Here is a 24,853-nt window from a genome sequence, read left to right as displayed (position 1 = left end):
GTGGGTGCTGGGGTCTGAACCCAGATCCTCTGCAAGAGCAACAAGTACTTTTAATCACTGGACCGTCTCTGCAGCCCCTCAATTTATTTTACTTTTTTTTTTTTTTTTTTGAGACAAGGCCTTTTGCTGAACCTGGAGCTCACCAATCTGGCTAGACTAATTAATTGGCCAGCAAGTCCCAGGAATGCTTCTATCTCCTTACCCAGCATGCCTGACCCTTTTTAAAAAATTATTTATTTTATGTGAATTGTGTCTCTGTGAGGGTGTCAGATTCCCTGGAGCTGGAGTTACAAACACCTGTGTGCTGGGAATTGTACCCGGGTCCTTGTGAAGAGCAGCCAGTGTTGGTAACCCCTGAGACATCTCTCCAGCCCTGCATGTGTGACTCTTTACATTTGTCACATTTATGTCTGACCTCCTGAAAATGGATCTGAATGTTGACAGTGTGCTATGTCACTTCTCTTTCTTGGTTAGGATGTTGTACCACAAGCGTTATTAGATCAGTACTTGTCAATGACCGATCCCTCCCGAGCACAGACAGTTGACACTGAGATTGCAAAGCACTGTGCATACAGCCTGCCGGGTGTGGCCCTGACTCTCGGCAGGCAGAACTGGCACTGCTTGAGAGAGACCTACGAGACCCTGGCGTCAGACATGCAGGTGAGTGAGTGTGGGTCTGGAGGTGGTATAGTGTTGGCTTCCAGAGTCTCAGGAGTTGTGTCCTAGATGTGTTTGGTGTTACAGGGAACCGTGACTGGGTGTAGCAGCACAAGCTCTCCACAGTCATGTGTTGTAGACCTCAGTGTAGAATCATTCTTGAGACTAAACATCCTGCTTTGATTTCTACACTTAACGTGATTTTTCACACCGTAATAGAACTGTAATTAGACCTAAGTTCTGGTGCCTGGGTGCCCAGAGCATTGAAGGGCACATCTCTCAGAGCACATGGGTAAACCCTTGACCTAGGGGTGTATGCACATGTTTTCTTCTAGGCTTTGACTTAATTTCTTGTTTAGTCTGATTTCTGTGTGCCAAAAATTGGTTCCTCCTGCCTCCTATCCATCCAAAAAAACAAACCAAAAAGCCAGTAACAAAAATCCTGTCCCTTTAGTGCAATTTATACTTAGAAAGGGACTGGTTTCTGCAGGTAGTAAATGCAGTGATTATAACCATTCATGGCACAAGTGCTGTTGACTCAGCGGGATAGAACCCTCTGTGATCCAGGCCCTGGGCAGGGAACCGCAGAGCCCCAGTTTCCATCCCGTGAACCCTGCCCTCAGCAGTTCTCAGTCTCTGCTCTGAGAGCTCTAGGATGCCCTTACATGGCCTTTCTTTCTGTTCCATCCTCCACAGGGCCCTCTGGCTTGTCTCTTTCATGTGGTTAGAGTGTACAGGTTTACCTTACGTGTGTGTGTGTGTGTTACACACACATCTTTTATTCTTGTGTTTCTTAAATTGCCAGTTTCGTACAGACAAGTTTTGGGTTTTATCCAAGATAACGCAGCAGACTCTGAAGGGAAAGCATCGTGTGGGGCAACAGGGGAATGCTTACTACAAGTGGACGTCAGCAGATCAGGGATCTAGTGCTCACAGAGCTACACAAGTTTGTGAGCTGATTCCCAAACACTTTAATTATAAGTGAAAGGGAAACTACTTACTAGTACCATAAAGAGATCTGAAATTTTTATCATTCTATTCTGATGTAATTTGTTTTGTTTTGAGACAAGGTCTCACTATGTAGCCCTGGGTGAACTGGAACCAGGCTGGCCTCCAATTCAGAGATCCAACGCCTCTGCCTCCCAAGTGCTGGGATTAAAGACATGATGTGATTTTTTTTAAGTGTATCTGTGCATGTGGGTGCCGGAAAATGTGTGCGTGCATGCACAAATGAGAGGACACTCTGGATTCAGCTCATCTACCTGCTGAGCCATCTCACTGGCCCTGATCTAAGATTTTGAGATTAATAGCATTTAAAGTACAACGCACTTTGTGTTTAAATTTCTAACACAGTTTTTATTTCTACAGTGGAAAGTCCGAAGAACTTTAGCATTCTCCATCCATGAGCTTGCGGTTATTCTTGGAGATCAGTTGACAGCTGCAGATCTGGTTCCAATTTTTAATGGATTTCTAAAAGACCTTGATGAAGTCAGGATAGGTGTTCTTAAACACTTGCATGACTTTCTAAAGGTAACTTTTAAACTCTTTTGCATAAAAATGTACTAAAAGTCTACTCTAAGCCTAAATTCCTCTTTTCTTTTTATTTTTTGTGCTAGTAATGTTTCTATGTATTTTTTTGTTTTTGTTTTTGTTTTTAAGACAGGGTTTCTCTGTGTGGCCTTGGCTATCCTGGAACTCACTCTGTAGACCAGGCTGTTCTCAAACTCAGGTGTTGCGCCACCACCACCTGGCTGTTTGTTTCTTACTAAAGAAATGTAGCCATTAAGTTTTGTTTGTTGTGGCATGATATGCTTTTCCAAATGTGTTCACTTAGGGATAACATGACGTTGACACCTTCCATTAAGTTTGATCACTTTCATGTGCGGTCTACTTGATTTCCTTGAGAATCAGCCATTCTCCATGGTAGTAAAAACTGGAGAGACAGGCCTTGAGTTCTGTGACTGTCTTATCCGTAGCCTGTTACTCTAAAGCCACAGAGGAATCTGATGTGCATATGTGTGAACCACACATATGTTCAGAGCCTGTGGTGGTCAGAAGGTCTGGAACCAGAGTTGCTATCATGTGACTGCTGGAAACAGAACGTAGGCCCTTGGCAAGAGCCGAGCGCTCCTAACCACTGAGCTTTCTCCTCTCTAGCCCCTAAGACCCATTTTTTAAAACAAGGTCTGGGGAGATGGCTGCTGCACTTGCTGAAAGCCAAAGACCCGAGTCTGTCCCCATGATGGGTTATGGAGATGGGCAGATCGCAGCAGGTTCAGTGAAAGACAGGCTCAAAACATGAGCTAGAGCACATGAGGCTCTCTGGCCTCCACATGTACCTGTACCTGCCTGCACACTTCTTCAGGGGAATTATCATATTCTTCAGTCTAAAATGTCTGTGCCTTGTCCTAGCTAAATACAAATGTCTCCTTGTGTCACTTCAGCTTCTTCACATTGATAAGAGGAGAGAGTACCTTTATCAGCTCCAGGAGTTCTTGGTGACAGATAACAGTAGGAATTGGCGCTTTCGCGCTGAACTGGCAGAGTAAGTTCTCACCCTGTTGACGTTGACTTGCAGGGATAGGTTTGTCTCAGCTGTCCCTTTTCATGGTCCTCCTGGCCATATGCCCACCCGAGCTTGTTTAGGTTCTGAGCCTTTATCGTCCCTGCCTCACCTCCCTGGCCGCCATGGAGTTGGGTATTAATAAATCTACTTGCATCCGTTCCCAGGGCGCTGTCTGTGCACTCTGCCTGTCCCTGTCACTAGGACTGGGGTGCCGGTGCCTTTTCCTCAGCTCCCCGCTGTCCCCTCCACTGGTACCCAGCTTCAGTCTGTGCCAATGTTCAGTCTTGTGCAGGTCTTCTACAGCTGCAGGATGTTTGCTTGGTATCAAAAGAAGGCCCTTAATTTCAGTGTTTAATTTTATGTACGTCAGTGTTTCGTCTTCATGTGTTACCAGTGCACCTCATGCATGCCAACTGGAGTTACAGGTGGTAGTGAGCTGTCTGGTCAGCAACTTGAGCTGGGTTTTCTCATATTGCCCGGCACATTTTATCCTCTTGGGAATTAATGTCAGGAGAGGACTTCTTAATCCCCTTGCCCGTAGCATGTGCCCTGAAGAGCGATGGAGTCCTGTCCTGACCCGTGTGGTGAGCTAGTGCTTCTTGCTCTCTACTGAGCTCACTCATGCTTTTCACTAGTCTCAGACCCTTGTAGCCAGTGATTCTCTACCTTCCTAATGTTGCAGTCCTTTAATAGAGATCCTCATGTTGTGGTGATCCCAACTATAAAATTATCTTTGTTGCTATTTAACTATAACTTTGCTATTGGTGTGAATTCTAATGTAAATATCTGATATGCAGGATGATCTTGGGCAGCCCGTGAAAGGGGTCAATCTACCTCTAGAGGGGTCACAGCCCACAGGTTGAGGTTTGTTGTTCTAAACCAATGCAGTAGGGAAACCATGCATAATATCCAGTGAACAGATAAGGAAGTGCTTTGCTCTGTTCCATTCCTAAATGCTTTTAGCTCAATACCTGACACTGGGTAATATGTACAAGTGGAAACCCTCTGGTGCTGCTGTCCCAACACAGAAAAAAAGTCCCCCCCCCCAATTCTTGGGGATGTGGCATGCCTCAAACTCACTGCTGTTGAAGTCCCCTTCTGTGTATTCCAGGAGAGCCTAGGGTTGCTCTGCACAGAAGCCTACTTGATCATAAGAACTTGTCTGATATCACAAAGTTACAACACAATCTGCTGTCTTATTTTTAAACCTTGGTTGAATTTTAATTCTTTTGTCATTTATCTTTGTAGACAGCTGATTTTACTTCTAGAATTATATAGTCCCAGAGATGTTTATGATTACTTGCGTCCCATTGCTCTGAATCTGTGTGCAGACAAAGTTTCTTCAGTCCGTTGGATTTCCTACAAGTTGGTATGTTTGAGCTCGCTGGCCTTCCCATCATTGCTGTCTAGTCACAGGACTGATGGGAGCCAGCCTTAACCTTATTCTTCCTTTAGGTCAGTGAAATGGTGAAGAAACTCCACACAGCAACACCCCCAACATTTGGAGTAGATCTCATAAATGAGCTGGTAGAGAATTTTGGCAGGTGTCCGAGGTGGTCTGGTCGGCAAGCCTTCGTCTTTGTCTGCCAGGTAAGAAAGGCCTGGGCACAGCCAGTCAGACTCCTCGCAGTCCCTGCTCTTATCGGACCTCCTCCCTTAATCACAAGACTGAACTCACTATCTGGCCGCCTATCATGAGGTGCATGCTTCTCAAAGTTAGGCATCTGTCTGGTTCCTCCAGCCAGCTGGCATACCCACATCACCACAGCACTCCATACACATGACAGTGCGCACCAGAATCCAGGTTGGAAATAAAGGTATAGATCTGCCATCCTTGGTCTCCGTAATTTAAAACTGCATCCGAAGCCAGGCATGGTGGATGGAACACACTCAGCACTTGGGAAGTAGATGCAAGAAGACTATATGATTCCTAATGACCTAAATGTAATGGGGGAAGGTAGCTGAGGGATGTAAAGATCAAGTCAAACTGGCAAAAAGCCCTAAAGTTAAAGATAAAAGGAAAGGTTCTGACTGTTTTTACCAACACCAAGGACGGGGCAGCATTCCAAGTAGACACAACCCTCTTTATCCTGACTCAAACATTGTAAACGTACTGAAGCACGATTTGGTACCTTACTTAGCACGTACAATATATGTGTATTGTTTGGGTTTGAGTTCCCATGCACCTGGAATTATGGTCTAAGCATGCACATAAAAATCCATACCCCTTAAGTTGTCACTCAGGGCTCTGGCCTCTGTATGATGGTTTGGGCACTAGCCCAACAGCTGAAGCACGTGCTTCTTTCCCCCAGACTGTCATTGAAGATGACTGCCTCCCCATGGACCAGTTTGCTGTGCACCTGATGCCACATCTGCTGACCTTGGCCAATGACAGGGTTCCGAACGTTAGAGTGCTGCTTGCAAAAACCCTGCGACAGACTCTGCTAGAGAAAGGTGGGTGGTGGTGATAGGATAGTGTGGGCAGCAAGGAGGGTCTGGGTCACACCTAAGCAATAAAGAACCTGACGGGAAGATAAGTTGATGGTTTCTGCAGAGTGTATAGAACACTAACGGTCTTTTAATTAAGATATTGGTATGTGGGCGGAAATTTTCGCTAATCCTATGCATATTTTTTAGCTTAAAACTTTAAATTTTTAGTTTATGTGCATTGGTGTTTTGCCTGCATGTATGCCTGTCTGTGTGAAGGTGTCAGATCTTGGAGTTAGACAGTTCTGAACTGCCAGTGGGTGCTAGAAATTGAACCCGGGACCTCTGGAAGAATAGCCAGTGCTCTTAACCACGGAGCCCTCTCTCCAGCCCCAAACCTGGCAGTCGTAAACGTTTGGTAATGATGGTGTCTGGGGAGACGGTTCAGTCTGTTTTGCTCTGCAGGCACGAGGCCTTGCATTTGATTCCAAGAACCTATGTAAAAAAGGGGGTGTGGGCATGGACAGATGCTCAAATGCTTTGAGGTAAAAACTGGAGACCACTGAGGTTCAATGAGTCTGTCTCAAAATAAGAGGTGGAATACAATCAAGGAGAACATTTAGCTGGCCTCCAAACACGGTGCACCTCTACTTGCACACACCCAGACACATTCATACATATGCAAAACTTTTAATAATTTGAATAAGAGGAGCCAAACTGGTTCTGCAGGTTAAAGCATTTGCTGCTAAGCCTGAAGACCTGAGTTCAATCCTCATTATCCACAGGATAGAAGAGCACCAACTCCTAAAAGTTGTTCTCTGCCCTCTCCATGTGCCACGGCTTACATATCCACTTGACTGTTGGCATTGCGGCTGAGGGTCAAGGTTTGTCTTTTTCCTCCATTCACCAGGCACAAGAGACGGGCACCGCATATTGTTGGTTTGGGTACTGACTGCATCTCCAGATGCACAGAGAGTGTGTGAATTCATGACTGAAGCATGAAAGAAACCTGTAGTGACCTCATACAATGTAAATAAATTAATGCTGCTTTCTGTCTATGCAATATGTTTACGTTTTTAAATGACTAAAGAAAATTGGTATTTTTCCAGAAAAGGGGTGCATATATAGTTTTTTTTTTCTGGGCATGAGCTTAATTCACTATCAAGAGATTTGTCTATCATAAAAACAATAAATCTTACAATCTTTTGATTCTAGTGGTTTTTCTTTTCCTTGCAACAAACGAGTTGCAGACTATTTGAGTCACGGTTGCTTATACTTGGGAAGAGCTGTATTTATTAGACAGTGAGCTTTTTATACATGCCTATATCGCTCCAAAATTGCAAAATTAATCTGTGTACTGCACATGTCACTTCCAGAATATTTCCTGGCCTCTGCCAGCTGCCATCAGGAGGCCGTGGAACAGACCATCATGGCCCTGCAGATGGACCGGGACAGTGACGTCAAGTACTTTGCGAGCATCCACCCCTCCAGCACCAAAGTCTCTGAAGATGCGATGAGTACAGCTTCCTCCACATACTGAGACCCAGAATCGCGTGTCCTTCCTGCTTCTACCAGAGCCAGGCCTGACTGCCCTGCACCAGTCTGTGACAGCTGTGGGGGGACCTTCCTCCTGCCAACTCATTCGCAGGTGCAAGTTGCCTACTCCCAATACCAGTGGTTTTAAGAGTCAAGAGAAAGTACAGTAAACACTATTATCTTATCTTGACTTAAGGGAAAGTAATTTCTCAGAGGATTATAACTGTCACCAAAGCCTTAACTTGTTACTTCATCTTCCTGACTGAATGACTTGAATTGGCAGAGCATTTTCCCTTTGGAAAGGATGAGGTTCCCAGAGATCTGCATTGCTTTCTCCTGGTTTTATTTAATGGCTGATAATTGAGATTCTCAAGGCCGGAGGTGGATGTGCACGTCGGGAAAGACCTTCAGTATTAGCCTAAGCATTCCTTACAGGTGCGGAGCCTGTTCAGCTCCTTGGCTGCCCTGCCCAGCCCTCAGTGTGAATAGTTCTTGGTATATATATGAGACAAAGGAGATTTTTTTTCTCCTAAGGGCTTGATGTTAACACTAAATAGAATTTTGACTCCTATTGCAGCACATTGCTGTACACATTTACAGAATGTTTGCAGAATCTCTCTCCTGATTTCTTTCATGCTGGTCATGACCTGAAGGAAATTTCTTAGCACGAATATTGTGTCAGGTGTTTTAACTTGATCATGGTCAGCTCTGAGGTGCAACCTTTTCGTCCCATGCTGCACACACCTGTGACCACTCTGGGGCGTGCAGCCTTAATCATGCTGTTAGAACTGTTGTGGTACAAGTTCCAAATAAAATTTATTAATAGGATCTATAAAGAGATATCACCCACTTCGTTTTCTAAATGTCTACAAATAAATGTAATGTGTGACCTGTATTACTTAGCTAGCATAAGACGGGGGAAAAATTAAAATGTCTTCACTTAGCTCAGTAGTCTGTTTGAAATCTGCCAGGTGTTCATCCATCACTCCTTGGCAGACAGCAGCGGCCTAAAGACCAGGGATGCTGAGATCAGCAACCTTATCCTGAAGCTTCTGAAATATAGAGAGACACCTCAAAGTCTCGATTTACTTATCTAGATGGGAACTAGAAAAACCCTGTTTCCCACAGAGTTGTGTAATTGCATGAGGGCGTGCGAAGGCACTGTGCTGAATGCAGAGTCTAGTTCCTGCTGTGCAATCCCTGTCTGTTCTGCGGTCCCAGTGACGGGCTGACTTATACTGCTCGGAACTGCTATCAGAAGACATAGATTGCTTCCATGTAAACTCCCACAGACAAGCCTGTGCAATAAAAATGGAAGTGTGGGCAAGAAATGCACGCTAACACTCATGGGTGGGCCAGGACAGTAATTGCTCTGGGTGTTGGCTCGCACAGACTTCTGAAGACAACACCAGAGCTGTGTTTGGGGAGAGGGTCATCTCCCCTTAGTTTGCTCTAACTGCAGAATTTCACGTTCTACAACAGTAATCTTGCCCCTCAGAACTTCAGTTCTGTAACTGATGTTAGCAGGTGCAGTTTCTGAAGACAGTGGCAATGGAAACTATTTTAGGGTGAAGGAAGTCAACTGCGGCAAGTTAAGAGTGCTAAAAGGTGTAGCCTCTAGACACCAGGCTTCCTTCAGAGCTCAGTGCAGTCACTGTAGACAGGCCGCTGCACTGCTGAGCAGCCGCAACACAGTGCGTACAAAAGCCTTCCTGGTGAATTACTCTCCAGTGAATGCAGAGGAAGAATTACAGGTGTTCCCACCACTCCTGGCTTCCTATGTGGATACCAGGGAATAATATATTCAGGTCTTCATGCACACATGGCAAACACGTTAGTGATACACTAAACTATCTCCCCAACTCACACCCAGCTTTTATGTGGGTCCTGAGAACTGAACTCATATCTTCATGCTTGTACAAGCACTTACCCTTCGTGCTGGCTCCAGTCCATGAGAAACATCACTTAGCATAGAAACATCTGCAGTAAAAAGCTGACCACCATGAAAGCCATGGTTCCTGGTTGGGAGTTGATCCACATCCTCACCCTTCTATCTCAGATCCCTGAAGTTAAATGTCACATCAGGATGTCTGGAAACCAAGTCACCTACATAAATATTGTTGTATAGTTTAACTATACAAAATAGAGAATCCAGATATTTGTCATGCTTTAAATATTAGATATTTTAATTGTGAAATTTAAGTTATCCCCCCCCCAAAGAAAAAAACAAAATGAGAAGGCTGTTTTATTCTAGACCTGTCCATTCCCAGCATGCTAACTGTTCTAAGTCCTCATTTCATATTTAAAATGCAAACCTCTTGAGTTCTCAGTATTCCTCATTGTCCGCTATGTTCAGCTAGTCCGGATTTATCCCATGCTTTTTCAGACCCAGGCCAGCTGGCCTTGGTGAGTTCCCGATAGAACATCCCCATTGTCTCAGTGTGTGGGTGCACCCCTCGTGGTCCTGAGTTCCTTGCTCATGCTCCGTCTTCTTCTGCTCCTGATTTGGACCTTGACAATCACAGTGGGTTTTTGATCCTACTGCACATACTGGCTTTGGGGGAGCCTAGGCAGTTTGGATGCTCACCTTACGAGACGTGGATAGAGGTGGGCGGTCCTTGGGCTTCCCACAGGTCAGGGAACCCTGATTGCTTTTTGAGCAGATGAGGGAGGGGGACTTGATCGGGGGAGGGGGAGGGAAATGGGAGGCGGTTGCGGGGAGGAGGCAGGAATCCTTAATAAATAAATAAATTTAAAAAAAAATTAAAATGCAAACCTCTGTAAACACCAACAACCAGGGCCAAGATGGGCCTGGACTTGACCTGGAAGGCAGAGCTTGCTTTCCCAACAGCATCAGAAAACTGTCAGAGTTCAGGAACTGCAGACTGAGCCTGTGGGCAGCGGGATCAGCAACAAGCACGGGTGAGACGAAGGTGGAAGACTACAAGCAGGACATGGTCTGCGTGTGCCCTGGTGAGGAGCACAGGGAGTAACATCTCATCACTCAACCTGAATGAAGCTCCGGTGCCAACTCTGTGGCAGCTGCTGGGCATGCAATTAGTTCAAAGAAAACAGTGTACAAGAAAAACTTCTTTTTTTCTCAAATGGCTGTTGAATTTATTTCCTTGATCAATATCGATCCTGGCAAAAGTTAGTTAACCAACATTGAGACATTTGTAATGAAATACTAATTTTAAAAACCCATGATACCTTGATAGAAATTAGAGTTTACACAAACAAAAAGAAGTCTTCAATATGCCAGCAAATATAAAATGAATGTAGTACGTCTGACAGGACACAGCAAGGCGTTTATACATTTATATTTGACACCTGACCATATTTCCAGTCACCATAATATCTTCTCTCCAGATTTAAAAAAATAGTATGCTGATTTCTATAACAAAGCTTTTTTTCCGTACAAAAATCAAATAATGGCCAACAAGTCACAACAGTGCAATAGGTAGAGGCTAAAACAAAAAAAAAATTGCATTAAACAGGTGCTGAAATAAATACTAACTAGGAGACTAGAGCCCTCGTGTGGGTTTGTTTCTCACTTTAGTGTGTGGAGTTTGTCTTCAGAGCCTCAGGGGACCTCCCAAGGGGGCCAATCTGGCTGGCTGCCCAGAGTCAGGCCTCCTAGACACCTCGGAGCAGTCACCTGATCTAGAAGCAAAATCAGGTGGGATCATGTCTTCCTCTGCTCAGTGTTGTCAGAGGGAGTCCTGAGTAGCTCCTGGAGAGGATGTGAATGAGAAAGAACTTCTGCATGACAGCATCCACCTAGCTTACTCTGGCAGAGGTGTGCACATCCTAGCCCAAGCAAGCAACTGAAATCGTCTGGTTTCCCTGGAAGGTCAGTTATGTAAAAGGTTTCTGGCTTGAGACGCATCCTTTGTGTTAATGTCTCAGGGTCAAGGTGGTCACCTCTGACCACCTCAGTGAAAAGGCCTTTGCTGATCCCTGGCAGTGAGTGACTGGGCCTGCACTGCCGACTGGTGGCAGGCTCCACGCACACAGAACTTCTATTTGCCACCAGACTAGGCCATCCTGATAACTCACACTGACGGACTCGATTTTTAACTGTAAAAGCAAAGTGGTATAGGGCAGGGAAGGAACACCCAGAGAGAGCCTTTTTGGCCAGTCAGAAAATATGAGGCAGCTCCCCACTGAACAATCTGCACCAAAAGGTGTGGAAGGCACAAGCAAGAGTGGCCAGAGACCCTGTGGGGCTGGCGAGACCACAAGCGTCCACAAGGCAGGTGCAGAAGTGACCTGGTTTGGTTCCCACCCTTTGATAAGAGATCCTGATTCTGCTGTGATTAAAAAAAAAAAAAAGCAAAGAAAGACAATTTTTGGTTTAAAAAGAAGCCACTCAAGGGTTAAAATAGTTATTTTTAACAAAGAAAATTAATTTTCAAATGAGCTGACACTATCTGGAAACTCATGTGTTCCCTGTAAGCCCCTGGTGTGTCCACTGCTTCACCCTCCCAGGACCTGAGCCTGACGAGGAGTCAGATGTGTACAAGAGGAAGCATCTGTGAGAACCTCTACAGCAGGGATAGCAGCAGAGTCCGCTGACTTGCTTACAGTAAGACGCACAGGGCCCGGCAGGCAGTTCAGATGGGCGTCTCCTTCCGGTCTTTGCTGGGGGAGGGCTTCACCTGCTCCTTAGCTGCTTTGACCTCGAGGACGCCATCACAGGGCGGCGGGCCTATGCCCCCTCGCCTCTCAGGCTCCTCGTCATCCTGCAGCTGCTGCTCAGACTTGGCTCGCTGCATCTGGAGCAGTCGGAGCTGCACACGCAGCTCAATGATGGCCTCCCGCTCCTCGTGGACTGCCTGGTTCAGGTGGTTGTTCTTTATCTTAGGGGACAACAAAAAGGGCAGTCACCTCTTGAGCAAGGTCAGAAGAACAGGGAATGGGGCAGAGCACAAGCTGCAAGCCCTCCCACACAAAGATCTACTTCTATTTTAGCCAACCTGGCTGGTTCAACAGAAGACACAAACATGAATATGCAAATGACCAGATAAATACAGCTCTGAATGGGGGAGAATATAAACTCTGCCTGGAGTTACAAAGGAGTAAACACATCTAGAAAACAAGGTGTCAACAGAAACAGTTGTTCTAGGAAGTATTTTAGTGTTTAGATGGGTTTTTCCTTACACTGTTTTCTGAACAGACTTCAAGGAGAGTACAAAGATAATTTTAGCCGCAATTAGGAGAGGGAATTGGAGCTGCAACTCTTTTCCATATCAAAATCCGTCTGTATGACTATATTCGAAGTGTGCTACTTTAAAGTCTACAGGAAACCATGCTCACTTCTAAATGATGTACACTCCCTCATTCAGCAGAGTTTGCTAATCCCAGGCTCTTTCTGGCAGCAACTGCCTCCATCCTTCAGAGCCCTCTCTTCGTCCTCAGTATTTCCCAGCATCCCTTGTTCAAATGGGTTGAGACAAGGATAAGTCCTACTTGTATGACCCAACATGACACTGGGTGTCCTGGATCCTTCCCTCCCCTACTAATACATGGCAAGACTCAGGGCAGCCACTTTGGCCCCAAATGGGAAAGCTCTGTGAATAATGGGCCTACACAATCCGAACAATAAAACACTACGCGGATTCTGCCATTTGTCTTCCTGTTCAGTAAAATGAAGAGATCAAACTAATGTGCCAATGTTGTCTTCTAAATAGCAGACTTCCCAAAGACCCACATCTCATTTCTGCTTATTTCCTTTCCTGTTTTTGTTTTAAACAAGGTCTCACTGTGCAGACCAGGCTGGCCTCAGACTCATGGAGTCCCAATTGCCTCTGCCTTCCTAAGTCCTGGGATCACTTCATAGGCATGGATACACGGTGCATGCATATGGGGATGAGAGGACAACTTGTCCTGCAGGAGGGAGCTGTCTTCCTCTAACTCAGATCCTCAGCTGCAGAGCAGCATGTTCACCTGCTGGGCCACCTCCCTGGATCCCTGCACCTCTCCCCCAGGACGGACTCCTGCAGCAACAGGTATTTCTGACACCAGCACCTCCTCTCACTCTGCCCACCCTCCACACAGACAGTGGGAGGGCAGAGGTCCTGGGCAATTCTTAAATATTTTTAAATTTTATTTACTTTTATGTGCAATGGTGTTTTGCCTGCACGTATATTTATGTGAAAGTATTAGATCCCCTGGGATTAGAGTTACAGACAGTTGTGAGCTGCCATATGGGTGCTAGAAATTGAACCTGGGTCCTCTTCCAGAGGACCCAGGGCTCTCAACTGCTGAGCCATCTTCCAGCCCCTAAAATGATAGTTTTCAGATCTTTTCTTGTTGTTTTTTTTTTGAACCCAACTGTCCTGGAATTAACTCTGTAGACTAGGTTGGCCTCCAACTTAGAAATTCACGGCCTCTGCCTTGTGAGTGCTGGATTATAGATGTGTGTCCCTAGGCCCAGGTTCTGTGCAACTCTTGACGCCCACATGGGCATGGCTACGCTTTGTTTGGCAGTTCGATGACCACGAATAAAGCAAGCTGTCCCTCTGCTCACTGGGTCCTACCACAAAAGACAACATTTTACTTCGGATAAGAAAGGAGATCTTTTAAATCAACCTTCTCTTCCCAGCACAGCTGCTGCCCAGAGCTTTCTGTCACACTGACTTTGTGGCACAAGGACAAGACAACTGTCGCTCACTTTACCTCTTGCACCTCATCTCTGCCAGTGGAAGGGCTAGCCCATGCAAAGGAATGCCCATTTGTACACTAAGGTCAAGGCTACCACACTTCAAGCAGCCAAGATCACATATTTCATGCTGGGTAGAAGGCCCTTGGACTCCTCTCTGCGAGTCTGCAGTGGGAAAATAGGCAGCAGTCTCAAGCACATTTTAGAAACTACTGATTTCTGGCTGGTGTCTACCCAAACTCACTTCTAGCTCTTCGTTCTGTCTCTGTAAGTCTTCCAGGATGATCTGCAGCTCCTCCTCATCCTCGCTCTCACTTTCGCTCTCAGAGGAGTACTCCTCGGTCTCGCTCCGGCCGTGCTGCTGGCGACTGTGAAGAGACAAAGGGAACTCTACTGTGGCTTGGTGGCCAGCTCTCTGAGGTCTCCCATGCTCAGGAATTTACCTGCGCTGTTTTAAGACCTGATAAGAAGCTCCACAGCTCTCCTTTACCTCTGGATCTCTGCAATCTCAGCTCGGAGGCGCTCAATCTCTTCCTTCTCTGAAGCAATCTGACGTCGCAGAAACTGCTCCATGGCCAGGAGCTCCTCCTGCTCAGTCAAGATCTCATTCTCCTGAAACGATTGCAGAACACCTTTCCGAGTTCTGGTAGAGGCAATGCCCCCTTTCCAGTCACCACCAGCTTGGTGCTGAACATGAGTTACTTCAACCAAAATCACATATTTCCTCAGAATCAAGAAAGGTTACACAGTTATTTTGAGAGACCGTCTAGACTCTCCACAACAACAGGGTATATGCAAGAACCTGTTGTGTTCTTTTTGCAAGGCTCCCTATGAGCCTACCACTCCAACACCAAGGATCAAAGTCAAAATCTGCTTCAGATTTCCGGGGGCTAAACAGATTGCTTAGCAGTTAGGAGTACTTGCTTTTCTTACAGAGAACCCAGTTCAGCCCTCAGCACTGGCACTGGGGTACCCACAACCATATGGAACCAGCTTCAGGGGAGCCAACACCCTCTTCTGGCCTCAGCAGGTACCTGAGCATGTGTGTGCAACACATACACACAAATAAAAAGCACAATCTAAAAATCATCTGCTTTGGCTTCCTGTCTCTCAGAATTCACGGTCACTAGGAAAAGAAGGACCCCAAGAGATGATGTGTAGCTGGTTCCAGCGCCAGTGGAAGGCAGACCAGAGAAGGAAAGTTACAGATCTTACTTCCTCGTTGCACTTGGCCACGCCCTCCAGATAAAAGAGAGAACTCTACTTGACAAGTTAACCATCCTGATCTGCTTGACAGATAATCATATGGGGATAACCTCTATCCTCACAATCCAGGGTCCCCCAGCCTAGGGAAAGCAGTCAGCGGGAATGAGGAGCTGGAGACAAAAGCTTCAGCATCTTTCCAAAGAAGGGGGAAGGGAAGGCACCATGGTCATGATACAGTAAGTATGGAAAAGCTATCAAGAAAGTTACTTCTCCGTGTTTAAACACAGACACTTCCCCTTTGCCTTGGGATACCTATGTAGTTAATATTCCAAGAAATCTCAGACGGAAAACCTTGAAGAGAATAATGTAGAACTTTATTCTCTCCTGTTCTCGCTGACACCTGTAAATCCAGAAAAAAGCCTACAACATAAACTTACTTGTGGACAAAACTAAGAAACTAGACAGAAGGCCGCTTCTCCTCCACACAAACACCACACAGGGCAGGGCCATAGATCACAAGTCCTTGGGAGTCACTTTACAATTTTGGTTTAAAAAGTCTATAGTTGAGCTTCTATTTGAAAAAAATGACCAATAAATGACCTCAGAAATTAAAGAGTTTAGCTTACCTGGGCAAGGAGGATATTTATAACTTCTTCATTTTCATTCGTTTCTTCTTTGGAAACGTCCTCTTTCGAAAGACTGGCTATCTCCTGTGCAATCTTGGTCTCACACTCCTGTCAAAGCAGACAAATGAACTAACTGTTCAGCGCATGTCTAAAACAGCCAACAAACGTCTCTCTTAACTTACCAAAATTACAGAAAACCCCAGCAGTCATCAGGGGCACTGCCTAACAGGATGGATGGGCATTTGCTAACTGGGCTTAGAAAATAATGTGTGTAGAACCAGGCATGGTGGTGGCGCACACTTTTAACCCCAGATCTTGGGAGGCAGAGACAGGAGGATCTCTGTGAGTTTGAGACCAGCCTGGTCTACAGAATGAATTCCAGGACAGGATGGCATAGAAAAATCTTGTCTCAAAAAAACAAAAACAGGCTGGGCGGTGGTGGCGCACGCCTTTAATCCCAGCACTCGGGAGGCAGAGGCAGGTGGATCTCTGTGAGCTCGAGGCCAACCTGGTCTACAGAGCTAGTTCCAGGACAGGCTCCAAAGCCACAGAGAAACCCTGTCTCGAAAACAAAAAACAAAACAAAACCAAAAAAAAAAACCCACAAACACAAACCAAAACAAGAATATAATATGAGTAGAAACAGCAAGGTAGTTCAGTGGTAAAGACATTTGCTGTCAGGAAGCCTGACAACCTGAGTTCATCCCCTCCCTGGAACCCACATGATAAAGAACACTGATTCCTGCAAGTTGTCCTTGGTTGTCCACATGCACACTGTGGCATGTCCACACACAAGTGCACACTAACACACAAATAAATAATACAAATGTAAAGGTAAGAAGAGAGCATAACATGGTTCCCCTTAGCCTGTGGCCGCACTATGAAGAATGCTCAGCTCTCATGAGTATGCTCACTACTTTAGTACCACGTGTGATGCCTTGAAGGGGGCTACTAGGGCCGTCAGTTCTAAGCCTGGTTTAACTAATTTTACCATACACACACAATCAAGAAGCTGCCGCCCCTTGTTAGAAAACATCCCCTTGGCTCCACTATCTGCTGACACCCAGCAACTATGAGCCTGCTTTCTATCCCTACAGTCTCTCTCCGTTTCGGATGAGCTGACTCCATCAGTCAGCAGGCTCTCGAGCCGCACACTTAGCTTAAGATGCTTCTGTCTACTGTGCTGATGTGAGTAGCTGAGTGACGGCCAGGGCACGGATGTGCTCAACCGCCAGAGGCTCAGAGTCCTCTGCTGCTCTCTGCTGTTATGAACACTTCGCAGATACTCTGAAGGCTTAAGGGCTGCTGCTCTCTTAGAGGACAAATTTCTGGTACACTTTTATAAGAAAGTGACCAGATGATATCGTGGTTTAAATTGATACTGTATTTTTCTTATTTTTAGTCACTAATCCACTGAATGATGCTACTTCTGTCTCTAAGTCATTTTACCCTCAAAGGCTAAGTCAACACAATGGAATCTGGGGGTACAGCTACAAAAAAAAAAAAGCAAGAAGAGGGAATGGTAGGGGAAGAAATACAGGCTAATAAAAAGAAGATATTCGTCCTTTTCAAACTGCTATACTGCCTCTGGTTTCAATCCAGAATTCCCTATGTGCATGTGTGCACATTTGTGGACTTGGGTGCCTGTATATAGAGGCTAGAAGGCATTTGTTGGATGTTATTCCTCAATCAATTCTCCATCTTCCTTCTTTCTCTCTCTTTTTTTTTAGTCAATGTCTCTGTAGAGTGTGCTGCTTGAATCTTGTTGCTGGATCTGCATGTAGATTGCAAGAACTTCTGGGGATGTGTATTTTAGCTTTGGTGCGGCCAGGAAACTGAGTCCAGTACCAAGCCTCGCACCTTAAACTAGTGAGACTTAAAGTCACACCTTAAAGTGTGACCTGTGAACTCTATCTGCAGCGGCAGTTGCACACAGCTCCTCCCCTGCTGTGTGGAACCCTCCTAGGCCTTCATCCCTGCATTTCTATTCAAAATTCAAACTTCTCGGAAGTCTCCAAAGGTCTCACACCCAGCCTGCTTCTCACCCTTAGAGAGTTGTTTACACACACAAACCAGGCAGGAAATAAACACCTTCTTAATTCAAATAAAAAAAAATGTCTAAACTTAATGAAACATTTGATTTCTACCAAGCTAAAATATGAATAACACAGCACAAGAAACATTTATGAATAAATTTTCCACTAGAGAATTTGTCAATCATATACATACCTATTACTTTTTTTTTTTTTTTTGGTTTTTCGAGACAGGGTTTCTCTGTGGTTTTGGAGCCTGTCCTGGAACTAGCTCTATAGACCAGGCTGGTCTCGAACTCACAGAGATCCGCCTGCCTCTGCCTCCCGAGTGCTGGGATTAAAGGCGTGCGCCACCACCGCCCGGCCATACCTATTACTTTTAAAAGAAATAACATATAACAATGTAAAGATGTGTTACATTTGTTTATGTTGCAGATATTAATTAAACTGTGTAATGGTGTGTTACAACTGTTTGTGCTGCATCTGTTTAACTATGTAAGATGTACTGCCATTTGTTTCACCTTGCCTGCCTAAGGTACAATAGGTCTAATAAAGAGCTGAGCGGCCAATAGCTAGGCAGGAGAGGGATAGGCAGGGCTGCCAGGGCAGAGAGAATAAGTAGGAGAAGGAATCCAGGCTCAAGAGAGAATGGGGGAGAAAAAGAGCAAAATGCCTGGGGTCAGCCAGGCAGCTGCCAGACAGACAGACACAGAGGGAGCAGTGAAGCAGAACATACAGAATGACAGAAAGGTAAACATTTCCAAGTCAAACTGCTGCTATGGGAAACAGGATAAATGGAGTTACAAGAGCTAGTGGGACAAGCTTCAGGTAAGGCCAAGCATTCCTAACGATATTAAATCTCCGTGTCTGTTACAGTCAGTGTACAGAAGACTCCCCCACACTGCACTCACTTGTCTTTTAGCTTCCCTCAGTTTTCTCTTGAGGGCGGTCAGAATCCTTTGTACTTCCCATAATCTTTCTTCTTTAGATAAGTCCTTTATCCCACCCTGCAGATCTCGATGTAAACAATTCAAAAGAAACTCCTAGAAAACAAAAGGACAAGTGGAAAGCTGTTCACGTCTTGTCTAAAGGCAGCACGCGCGACTTCTATGATGAAGAACCAGCTCTCTGAGGGAAACAGTGCCGACTGTTCTCTCCACAAGGCTGCCGCTGACTTGCAAACCCACCCTTCATTTGCTTTACCGAGGAATTAGGCCCTCATTCATGTGTTTCTAGCAGTTCAACAGCAACCAATGCACTTCCTTCTGTCTCCTCCTCACAGCAACTGACGAGGAGAACGCAGCAGAGAAGCAGACATGTGACCATGTTCATGCAAACACAATGTATGCAAGCTTTTTATTCAGTCTTGAATTTCTTACCAGGTCATCTCAGTCTCTCCACCTCCTCCTTACACACACACACACACGCACACACACACACATAGGCACACACACATTTACTGGATTTCCTTTATATCAAAGCAGCATAGTGGGAAAGTTCAAATTTTGAGCTAAATATTGGTTACATAGTCTAGAAATTATGCCACAAAGTAAATTACTAAAACTTCCCTTTCCAGTATTTTAGCTATAAAATATGATGGATAACAGCACATTTTTGAGATCCTGGCTGTGGTGATTCCTTCCAGGTATTATCCCCCACATTAATTCCGGAGCTCATCCATTTTAAAATGAGAAGACCAAGGCTTGCTACGAATGTTGAACAATTTGCCTAAAATTAGCATGTCAGGAATGAGCAGAGCAGGAGCTTGAAACCAGTTCTTCCAGTTTAAAATCCTATGCCATTCCCACCATGGTTACTTATGTGGTGTGACTAGGGTCAGCTGAAAACATGCCATGAAGAGCATGTTCCTAAGACAGGGCCGAGTTCAGAGGGAGGAGCGGAGGGCTTCCGTCAGGCCTGTGCTCCATCCCCAGGGTGCACCAAGAGATGGAGGAAGGCACACAGGAGCCACACTACTCAGGAAGCTAGAGTTCATGTGGTCAGCACAGAAGCAGGCAAGGAGAGGGTGGGGTCAGAGCAGGGCAGGGGCAGAGGCCAAGTACACACCTGTCTCCTGATCTCTTCCTTGATGCCTGCCTGGGTCTCTGGCAGTGTGGGCATTGTAGCCATGTTGGACCAACGCAGAGGTCTTGTCACTTGCTTTAGGACCACAGTGCCAAAGAGCTCTTGCACATGTGTGAAGAGCACATACAGGACACGGTTGCTGATCTGTAGAAAATAGGTGCAGAGTTCATAAAACCGCTGAGGAGATCTCTTACTCCATCGGCACCGGTCACAGTGCATCCGTTAATCCTGGACACGGAAAGGAAACTCCACAGCAGAGACAAAAGGGCTTTACTAAAGAATGGTCAATGTAAGAAGAGAATACGAAAGCCTGACTTAATCATGTCTCAAGCACCATAAGGGAAAAGCCTGGAAAGGATACAAAACACATGACCACCAATTTGCACTTTCCTGTCACCCATTAGCTGGCTTTGACTACCCTAATGGTCCTCTCCACTGTATTCGAGACCTTTCACACACAGCTGGTGGTGGAGCACCTGCAGGTGTCAGAGCTGGCAGTCTTGTGGGGCGTGCACCAGCATTCCATGATGTTCCCAGACTAGGAAGTCAGGACTGCAGGATGGCTAAACAATGGAGACAAGTTTTTTCCTGGTTCAAACTTTCTCTTAAAATTCCTCTAGAGCTTCTGTGGTATAAGCACCCCTGCTATGGCAATGAGTAACAATGTAGTATTGACCAAACTCTGAAACCCAGGCTAACAAAACTGATATTTGAGAAATTTAATAAAGTTTGTTTCCCGGGCAATGTTGGTGCACGCCTTTAATCCCAGCATTCAGGAGGCAGTGGCAGGTAGGTCTTTGAGTTTGAGACCAGCTGGATTTTCCCAGAGAAACCCCATCTCAAAACACCAAAACAAAACAAAATTTAGACCTACTATCTCCTCTTTTCTTTTGACACAATAAGGTATAATTTACTACAAATGCAAACACAGTCCTGGACAGCATCACTGAGCAGTGGTGAGGGGAGAGGAGGCTAGGAGGACAGCTTAGTCACTAAAGCACCTATGGTGCAGGCAGGAGGACCTGAGCTCCATCTCCCCAGTTCACAGGTGCATGACTGTACACACTTGCAATCCAGTGCTGGGGAGGCAGGGACAGGAGGGTCCCGATGGTTTGCTGGCCAGCCAGCTTAGCCTATTTGTCAGTTTAGGCCAGTGAGAGACACTGTCTAAAGGAGGGGGAAAAGGTGGATGGTTAGTATCTAAGGAACAATACTTGAGTTTGTCCTACACCTCCACATAAATATGCATACCACACACATGCAATTCCTACATATGAACAGAAAAGAATGCCAGGTATGTTATGACTGGGTTACCCATCATTCACCTTCTTGGAGTCAATGTTTCACAGACACTCTGGCAACAGACTGCTCCCTAATTTCCCAGTGTCGACACCCAAAGGGACGTGCAGACAGGACCCATACCTGGACGGTCGGGCTAAGTACTATGGAGATGTTCTGGATATTCATTTTCGTCTCTAGCTCCTTCGCGATGACGTGGTCCATGTGCACAATGAGCCAGGAAATCAGAAGATGGTTACATTCTGGCAGTTCCTTGAGCAAGCGCTGGAATTCCTGTACTTTCTCCATCTCCGTGGTCCTCCCACAAGCCTCTTCAAATCGGGGCATAAGCTCTTTGGTAAGCAAATTCTCTGGAAGGTCTCGCAAATACTGCTTCAGCAAACTGGCTACAGTGTTGGGCTCATATTCTTCCAAGTTTGGAGACTCCTCTCGGTCATAGGCCGCTTTTAGCTCATCTACCTTTGATTTGATTCCTTAAAACATTAAATTTAAAAGAGAAAGAATACCAGAAATCAGAAATGCTTTCTCCCCCCCATACACGCCTGCTGCAGAGACACAGAAACATCCAGGAACCACCTCTGGAAGCCAGGTGTGGTGACTCACACGGGTAATCTCTCTACTTGGAGGCTGAGGCAAGAGGACAGCTTCAAGTTCAAGGCCAGTCTGGGCTACAGAGCAAGACCCTGCTCAGAACTAAATAAGAGCCCTCCTGATGGGAATTAGTACTGCACGTGAGCCATACAACTCCCTACAAACATAAGCACATAAAATACAATGAAAAACTGAATATTCCCAGAAGCCATAGTATACTAAGAAAATATGCTTAATCCAGAAAAATTAAATATAATGGCAATTAGATAAAAATTCAGGGGGAAATGAAACTATAAACCAAGCATATACACTGTACAAATAAAAGGCAACTTTCTAACTCCTCACAAGACAGACAATGTAAAAAGAAGCTCCCACACACAAGTAGCTTATCCACAGGGCAGTAGACAAGCTGTCGCTTTGTAAATAAGAGACAAAGTTTCCTAGTTTATCAGACTCACTGCAAATATCAAAGACAGGTCAGAAACAAAAGAATTCTTTGAACAAAGTTACAGAAAATTTCAGAGAAACTTTTATCCCCCCCAAAAATGTCTTCATGCTTATCAAGATCATATAGGAAATAGTTTCTAACATTGTTTAAACCTTCAAAACTTTTCAATATATAATAAACGCTTAAAAATCAAATTTGCAAGTTTGTCTTTAATTTTATAAGGAAGTAAATTATACAAAAATGCACTGTTTTACTTTGTATAAAATAGTAGCAATGCAGCATTTATCTACTGAGTCACAGAAATGTTATCCCAAGTATCAAATCTATCTCCTGGAAAGGATATGAACCAATCAAGTGGAAACTTTGCTTACTCTTTCTCTCTGAATGCACATGACTTACCTCTCACCCCATGAAGAGATGTGTGGTCAGGGGCTTCATCACAACAGCCCCCTGGGGAGCATAATGACTGATGCACAGACACTGCTCAGCCTGGGACCTGAACGCCATGGCAACACAAAACTCATGCTGCTTTTGAAGAAAGAAATCTTTGTACTGCTTAGATATCTAATAGGAAACACATTCTGGCCAAGTATGCACTACAATGGTTCGCATAAACTATGTAAATGAATGGGTCAGTCTTGGGGACAGCTGCAATAGCTCTACGTGGCTGGCGGAGTATACACATTTGGGGCCCAGCTACTTAGCAAACAGCACTTGGCGTCTTTAGTCAGGCTAAGGAAACACATAACATGGCCATGTCATTAGTCATTCATCTTGGCTGAGAAGCTTCCTTCACACCAACCTCAGACTCCCCACCACTGGGCCGAGACTTAGAGAGGCGAGCCCAGGCTTGGCACAGCATCCTGAGAGGTGATTCACTCTGCCCAGCTGCAGCTGTGAATAACTTAGGAATAAATCCTAATGGAAAATCAAACGTGGTGCAAGGACCAAGGGCGTGAGGAAGGTTTAGATCCAAACCAAAGTGTTCCTTACAAGTTAATAGTCTTTCCTTCCTTTAGGAAATAAAGAGAAGCTAATTTTTGAAAACCATCAAGCAACATGTATGTCCCCGATACCTGAAACTCTGTAGATGCCTTCGCACTTCATGCCGTGCTTCTCCATGTAATCTATGCACTCACGGAAGACAGCTGGCAAGCGCACACCGTCATACATCATGGTCCGCTCTACCGCGTCAGCCAAGGGAACACCAAAAATGGGTCTGACACTCGGAACATCAACCTGAGGTACCTCTGGCTCCTGAATTGGCTTTTTCTTTTTCTTCTTTTCCTTCCACTGTTTAACAACATCAGCTGCTGTCAAGTCTTTAGATTTCTTTTCTTTGTGCTTTTCTTCTTTATGCTTTTCTTCTTTGGGTTTTTCTTTGATTTTAAAATCCTTCTCCTTCTTTTTAGAGAAGCTGGGCTTCTTGAACACATGGATTCCCTTGGACCTCTTCATCTTGGATGGACTTTCGGCTTCATCTCCAGAGCTATCTTCCTGGAAGGCAGCATAGCCTTCAGCTGCCAAAGAAACACAGTAGGTATAAATTACATTTTCAATGTCAAACTGTCCACATGCTTCTTTTATTTACTTATTTATTTATTTATTAAAGATTTCTGCCTCCTCCCCGCCACCGCCTCCCATTTCCCTCCCCCTCCCCCTCCCAAGTCCCCCTCCCTCATCAGCTCGAAGAGCAATCAGGGTTCCCTGACCTGTGGGAAGTCCAAGGACCACCCACCTCCATCCAGGTCTAGTAAGGTGAGCTGAGCTGAACAGAGAATTCTCGACAGAAGAAGTTCAAATGGCCAAAAGACACTTATGGTCATGCTCAACTTCCTTAGCGATCATGGAAATGCAAATCAAGACAACTTTAAGATACCATCTTACACCTGTCAGAATGGCTAAAATAAAAAACACCAATGATAGCCTTTGCTGGAGAGGTTGTGGAGAAAGGGGTACCCTCATCCATTGCTGGTGGGAATGCAAACTTGTGCAACTACTCTGGAAAGCAGTGTGGCGGTTTCTCAGGAAATTCAGGATCAACCTACCTCTGGACCCAGCAATACCACTCTTGGGAATATACCCAAGAGACACCCTATCATACAACAAAAGTATATGTTCAACTATGTTCATAACAGCATTGTTTGTAATAGCCAGAACCTGGAAACAACCTAGATGCCCTTCAATGGAAGAATGGATGAAGAAAGTATGGAATATACACATGCTTCTTAAACAAAAAAAAAGATTCCACCTGGCAGAAGCTATACAGCTTTCCACCTCTAGGGTCTCCAGAAAACCAGCAAAAGAGCAATGGTGTGATGACATCTAATGACCACAAGAGGGCAACAGACAGCAGCGATCCTTGCAATGCCGATGTTGAGAGGAAGTTTTATATTTCACAGTGAATGTATGCAGAGCTCTGGAAACAAGTATGAACACACACAAACACTGAACAGAGGACTAACGAGGTGAAGCCTACAGGGCAGAGCGGGTGCTGCTGCTGCTCGGCGACTGTTCGTCCTCTAACGGCATTCACGAGGCACAGCTCCACCACTACTCCTCCCTTTCTGGAAAAACTAGAGCAGGGACTACAAACTCCTTTAAACTGAATGCCAAATGCAATTATTCCCTCACTTTGGCTGCCACATTAGAAGTAATTTTTGCATTTTGACAAAGACACTAATTGTCTTAACACCAATTCAGAATTGTCAGTTT

The 24,853-nt window shown here is 45.2% G+C and overlaps 2 protein-coding genes across 6 annotated transcripts in view; one reads left to right on the top strand and one right to left on the bottom strand.

Annotated features, from left to right (window-relative positions):
• Ppp4r1 (protein phosphatase 4 regulatory subunit 1) overlaps positions 1-8,022 on the top strand; it is a 57,066-nt gene extending 49,044 nt beyond the window's left edge. For 3 of the 4 annotated variants that reach the window (XM_075951446.1, XM_075951448.1, XM_075951447.1), the window contains 7 exons: positions 475-660; positions 2,026-2,187; positions 3,102-3,202; positions 4,472-4,592; positions 4,679-4,813; positions 5,536-5,677; positions 7,027-7,329. In XM_075951446.1, the coding sequence (XP_075807561.1) occupies positions 475-660; positions 2,026-2,187; positions 3,102-3,202; positions 4,472-4,592; positions 4,679-4,813; positions 5,536-5,677; positions 7,027-7,190 (1,011 nt within the window). In that variant the 3' untranslated portion in view covers positions 7,191-7,329. Of the gene's footprint in view, positions 1-474; positions 661-2,025; positions 2,188-3,101; positions 3,203-4,471; positions 4,593-4,678; positions 4,814-5,535; positions 5,678-7,026 lie in introns of all 4 variants that reach the window. The other variant, XM_075951445.1, reaches the window with a different exon arrangement.
• A 3,485-nt stretch (positions 8,023-11,507) lies between these two features.
• The window catches only part of Ralbp1 (ralA binding protein 1), a 36,591-nt gene continuing 23,245 nt past the window's right edge, over positions 11,508-24,853 (bottom strand). For both annotated transcript variants that reach the window (XM_075951453.1, XM_075951452.1), the window contains exons 3-10: positions 23,215-23,658; positions 21,223-21,572; positions 19,783-19,944; positions 18,627-18,758; positions 15,683-15,790; positions 14,341-14,462; positions 14,095-14,218; positions 11,508-12,048 (exon numbers count right to left, since the gene is read on the bottom strand). In XM_075951453.1, coding sequence (XP_075807568.1) covers positions 11,803-12,048; positions 14,095-14,218; positions 14,341-14,462; positions 15,683-15,790; positions 18,627-18,758; positions 19,783-19,944; positions 21,223-21,572; positions 23,215-23,658 — 1,688 coding nt within the window. In that variant the 3' untranslated portion in view covers positions 11,508-11,802. The remainder of the gene's footprint in view (positions 12,049-14,094; positions 14,219-14,340; positions 14,463-15,682; positions 15,791-18,626; positions 18,759-19,782; positions 19,945-21,222; positions 21,573-23,214; positions 23,659-24,853) is intronic.

This window comes from Microtus pennsylvanicus, chromosome 17 (genome assembly GCF_037038515.1).
Source record: "Microtus pennsylvanicus isolate mMicPen1 chromosome 17, mMicPen1.hap1, whole genome shotgun sequence".
Taxonomy (NCBI): Eukaryota; Metazoa; Chordata; class Mammalia; order Rodentia; family Cricetidae; genus Microtus; species Microtus pennsylvanicus.
This window is presented reverse-complemented; position numbering and strand designations above follow the sequence as displayed.